Genomic DNA, 5000 nt, shown 5'->3' on the forward strand with positions numbered 1-5000 from the left:
TTTACAAATGTTACCTTTCCTTTTTCATAAATACTTACCACCACCATCAAATTCTAAGTAGCCTATTCATTATGACTGGCAGAATTGCACTTTTCATACATGAAAAGGTGGATCTTCTTCTTGTCTGCCATTTTTAAGCAGCATAACGTACTGTACTTTGGTCATACTAGTAAATATAAATTCATTATTTAATAAATATTCATGAAAAGGGCAAATTTGGCAATAGGCAACACAATTTCAATGAGCAGCATAGTTGCAGTACCTACTCTGGCCACCATCCTACACAGTGCAGTACCTACTCTGGCCACCATCCTACACAGTGCAGTACCTACTCTGGCCACCAGGCTACACAGTGCATCTCTAATGTGCCATGAGTGCATCTTAATATGGGACCTTGCCTCCTCTACTCGCTTCTCGTCATGATGACATCACTGACAACAGCATTATATTTCAATATCTTGCAAAAGCTCAATTGTAGAGTCTTTTTCTCGTTTGCAATTGTTATGGTGAATGAAAAACAGTCCCTCAAAAGTTGTTGTGACTAGGCTGACAGCTGGGAAACTTTATCGTTTTCTCCACGGAGGAGGGGCCAGGAGGCGGGGCGAGGAGACAAGCGCAAGTGGAGGAGACAAGGTCACATATTGGGATGCACCCCATGTGGTGTTGTTTTTGTCTTCAGCAGGGGATGCTGTGATTGGTGCGTGGTAGGGATGCACCGATACCACTATTTTGAAAACCGATTCAAGTACGAGTACATTAATGTGTGCACTTGCCAATACAGAGTACTAATAGGCCTACCGATACCTTTTCTCCACCTGTGATATTTGTATTGTCCATTTCCATGTAGATTTAAATGTTAGTAAATGTATGAGGTGGCACTTTTTTCCATGCTGCTTTCAAGTCCACAGAACGTGACAAGATGTTGCATTGGTTTGTGTAATAGCAGTATCGTTCCTGGTATCGGCAAGTGCTTGACGAGTACGAGTATAATGAGCAGTATCGGGTGCCGATCGGTGCTTCCCTGCGTGGGGGTCGTGTCGTTCCTAGTATACTGTACACTTAGACTGTTTCAAACAGATTAGTCAGATTAGTTAAAACTTTAAGCTTGTTTTCATTAAACACTGCCTTGAGGATAAATTGGGATGGCTTATATAGACTGAATTTATCACTGTTGAATTTACTGTATGTGTTGTCTTTGTCTTCATTAGGATCAGCAGTGCTTGAGTGCGCGCGGCGTGGTGATCGCTCGGCGTGGTGATCGCTCGTCGGCCATCATGGCCTGGTCTGGCCGCCGCCGCTCGCTGCTGGCTCCGTGGGAGGACACAGAATGCTTCAGCTACTACGACATGCTGACGCCGCACGAGGTCTACGAGGTGGTGGGCTCACAGCTGACGGACGCCGACCTGGACATCCTGTCCTTCCTCCTGGAGGAGGTCTACCCCCCCACACAGCACCCGCTAGACCCCCAGCACTGGAGCCAGGTGGGGCTGGGGGAGACCGGGGACCTGGAGGTAAGGGGACCCCCTCTCTTCTCCTCTCCTCTCCTCTCCTCCCCTCTCCTCCCCTCTCCTCTCCTCTCCTCTCCTCTCCTCTCCTCTCCTCTCCTCTCCTCTCCTCTCTTCTACTCTCCTCTCCTCTCCTCTCTTCTTCTCTCCTCTCCTCTCTTCTCCTCTACTCTCCTCTCCTCCCCTCTACTCTCCTCTCCTCTCCTCTCCCCTCCTCTCCTCTCCTCTCCTCTCTCTCATCCTTTCCTCTCCTCTCCACTCCCCTCCTCTCAACCCCTCTACTATCCTACTCTCTCCACTCATCCTCTACTCTACTCTACTCTCCTCTCCTCTCTTCTCCTCTCCTCTCTACTCTCCTCTCCTCTCCTCTCCTCTCTACTCTCCTCTCCTCTCCTCTCCTCTCTTCCCCCCTCTCTCCTCCTCTCCTCTCCTCTCCTCTCCTCTCCTCTCCTCTCCTCTCCTCTCCTCTCTCCTCTCCCTTGTACTCTCCTCTCTCCTCCTCTCCTCTCCTTTCCTCTCCTCTCCTCTCCTCTCCTCTCAACATCTCCTCCTCTCCTCTCCTCTTCCTCCTGTCCTCTTCCTCCTCTCTTCTCCCATGCTCTCCTCTCCTCTCCTCTCCACTCCTCTCCTCTTCTCTTCTCCTCCTCTCCTCTCCTCTTCTCCTCCTCTCCTCTCCTCTTCTCTCCTCTCCTCTCCTCTCCACTTCTCTCCTCTCCTCTTCTCCTCCTCTCCTCTCCTCTCCTCTCCTCTCCTCTCCTCTCCTCCTCTCTCCTCTCCTCTGCTCTCCACTGTTCTCTACTCTCCTCTCCTCTCCTCTCTTCTCCTCTCCTCTCCCATCATCTCCTCTCCTCTCCTCTCCTCTCCTCTCCTCTCCTCTCTTCTCCTCTCCTCTCCTCTCCTCCCCTCTACTCTACTCTACTCTCCTCTCCTCTCCTCCTCTCCTCTCCTCTCCTCTCCTCTCCTCTCCTCTCCTCTCTTCTCCTCTCCTCTCCTCTCCTCTCCTCTACTCTACTCTACTCTACTCTACTCTACTCTACTCTACTCTACTCTACTCTACTCTACTCTACTGTACTCCTCTCCTCTCCTCTCCTCTCCTCTCCTCTCCTCTCCTCGCCTCTACTGTACTCTCCTCTCCTCTCCTCTCCTCCTCTCTCCTCTACTCTTCTCTACTCTCCTCCCCTCCCCTCGCCTCTACTGTACTCTCCTCTCCTCTCCTCTCCTCTCCTCTCCTCCCCTCTCCTCTCCTCTCCTCCCCTCTACTGTACTCTACTCTCCTCTCCTCTCCTCTCCTCTCCTCTCCTCTCCTCTCCTCTCCTCTCCTCCCCTCTACTGTACTCTACTCTCCTCTCCTCTCCTCTCCTCTCCTCTCTTCTCCTCTCCTCTCCTCTCCTCTCCTCTCCTCTCCTCTTCTCTCCTCTCCTCTCCTCTCCTCTCCTCTCCTCTCCTCTACTGTACTCTACTGTACTCCTCTCCTCTACTCTCCCCTCCTCCTCCTCTCCCCTCACCTGACTCCTCTCCTCTCCTCCTCTCTCCTCTCCTCTCCTCTCCTCTCCTGTCCTCTCCTCTCCTCTACTCTACTCTACTCTACTCTACTCTACTCTACTCTACTCTCTCCTCTACTCTACTCTACTCTACTCTACTCTACTCTACTCTACTCTACACTACTCTACTCTACTCTACTCTACTCTCTCCTCTACTCTATTCTATTCTACTCTACTCTACTCTACTCTTCTCTACTCTCTCCTCTCCTCTACTCTACTCTACTCTACTCTCTACTCTACTCTACTCTACTCTACTCTACTCTACTCTACTCTACTCTACTCTACTCTACTCTACTCTACTCTACTCTACTGTACTACACCCGTCTCCAAAAGAGTTGCCGCCTATCCATATGTTTGGAATAACAGCTAATAACCTGACTTTCAATTAATCACTTGGCTTCAGAAGTCACTCATATGAAAGCTACAACCCTCCCGAATGAAAATGTATGTACAAAAATAAATTTCATGCACCAAAGAAAGATTGACCCTTTATTACACACAGACAGGGCAGATTTTCACAAGACAAAAGTTTTGTCGCCTATCGAACATAATGTGAAAATGAGCAGATAAGTCACTTCAAAACACTTCAAATACACAGATCGGGTGTCATACTTAATCACTGAATCACTCTCACCTCTCCAGAAAATCAACTTTGGCCTTAGGTGTATGTTTAGGGTCATTGTAATCATGGAAAGCAACACAATGAAAATCAATGGAATTCAATGAGAGATGGTGACATATTGGCTATTCGTAGAGCAATACATTATTAACTTCACACACCAGCAGCATGCATGCAGCTCCACATAAGAGCTGTATCCCTCCCATGTTTTACTTTAGGCACCATGTATTTTTTTCCAAATTCTTCACCTTTACCACCAAAGAAGTCTTTCCCGCTGTCCTGTCTCAAAAAAGCCAGCCAAGAGTATGTCAGGCCTAATTCTGGCAAAAATGAAGGCTAATGGGACTCAAGATCCCAAGATCAACCATTTTAGAACTGATTGCATCAAAACTGTATGGTGTTGGAGATGAAGAATATGAAAAAAGAGAAATGGTGCCTAAAGTGAAACATGGTACAGATACAGCTCATATGAGGAACTGCATGCATGCTGCAGGTGTTTGAGGGCTTTTATCATTGATTAATTAGCCTGTAATTAAGTTTATATATTGGTGCGTTGTCTCTCCCCCGTGCTGATTGGTGCGTTGTCTCTCCTCCGTGCTGATTGGTGCGTTGTCTCTCCTCCGTGCTGATTGGTGCGTTGTCTCTCCTGCGTGCTGATTGGTGCGTTGTCTCTCCTCCGTGCTGATTGGTGCGTTGTCTCTCCCCCATGCTGATTGGTGCGTTGTCTCTCCTCCGTGCTGATTGGTGCGTTGTCTCTCCTCCTCCGTGCTGATTGGTGCGTTGTCTCTCCTCCTCCGTGCTGATTGGTGCGTTGTCTCTCCTCCTCCGTGCTGATTGGTGCGTTGTCTCTCCTCCGTGCTGATTGGTGCGTTGTCTCTCCTCCGTGCTGATTGGTGCGTTGTCTCTCCTCCTCCGTGCTGATTGGTGCGTTGTCTCTCCCCCGTGCTGATTGGTGCGTTGTCTCTCCCCCGTGCTGATTGGTGCGTTGTCTCTCCTCCGTGCTGATTGGTGCGTTGTCTCTCCTCCGTGCTGATTGGTGCGTTGTCTCTCCTGCGTGCTGATTGGTGCGTTGTCTCTCCTCCTGTAGGTTCGGACGCCGCCGGACCCTCGTCTGCTGCGCGCCTGGAACAGGATGCACTCACGTGCCCCGCCCCCCTCCGCGAGCTCCTCCTCCTCGTGTGCCCCCCCCTCCGCGAGCTCCTCCTCCTCGTGTGCCCCCCCCTCCGCGAGCTCCTCCTCCTCGTGTGCCCCCCCATCCTCCCCGGACGCGGCCCGAAGCCGGCCCAAGTGCGGTGTGCGTCTGCTGCTGGAGCTGGAGAGGCGTGGCCACCTGAG

The 5000-nt window shown here is 50.5% G+C and overlaps 1 protein-coding gene across 3 annotated transcripts in view; it reads left to right on the forward strand.

Annotated features, from left to right (window-relative positions):
• Positions 1-5000, forward strand: part of dedd1 (death effector domain-containing 1) — a 32150-nt gene that overhangs the window by 1191 nt on the left and 25959 nt on the right. For all 3 annotated transcript variants that reach the window (XM_063194030.1, XM_063194029.1, XM_063194028.1), the window contains exons 2-3: positions 1209-1511; positions 4753-5000. The exon at positions 4753-5000 is cut by the window's right edge and continues 92 nt beyond it. In XM_063194030.1, coding sequence (XP_063050100.1) covers positions 1275-1511; positions 4753-5000 — 485 coding nt within the window. In that variant the 5' untranslated portion in view covers positions 1209-1274. The remainder of the gene's footprint in view (positions 1-1208; positions 1512-4752) is intronic.

The sequence above is a fragment of the Engraulis encrasicolus genome, unplaced genomic scaffold (genome assembly GCF_034702125.1).
Source record: "Engraulis encrasicolus isolate BLACKSEA-1 unplaced genomic scaffold, IST_EnEncr_1.0 scaffold_77_np1212, whole genome shotgun sequence".
In the NCBI taxonomy this organism is placed as follows: Eukaryota; Metazoa; Chordata; class Actinopteri; order Clupeiformes; family Engraulidae; genus Engraulis; species Engraulis encrasicolus.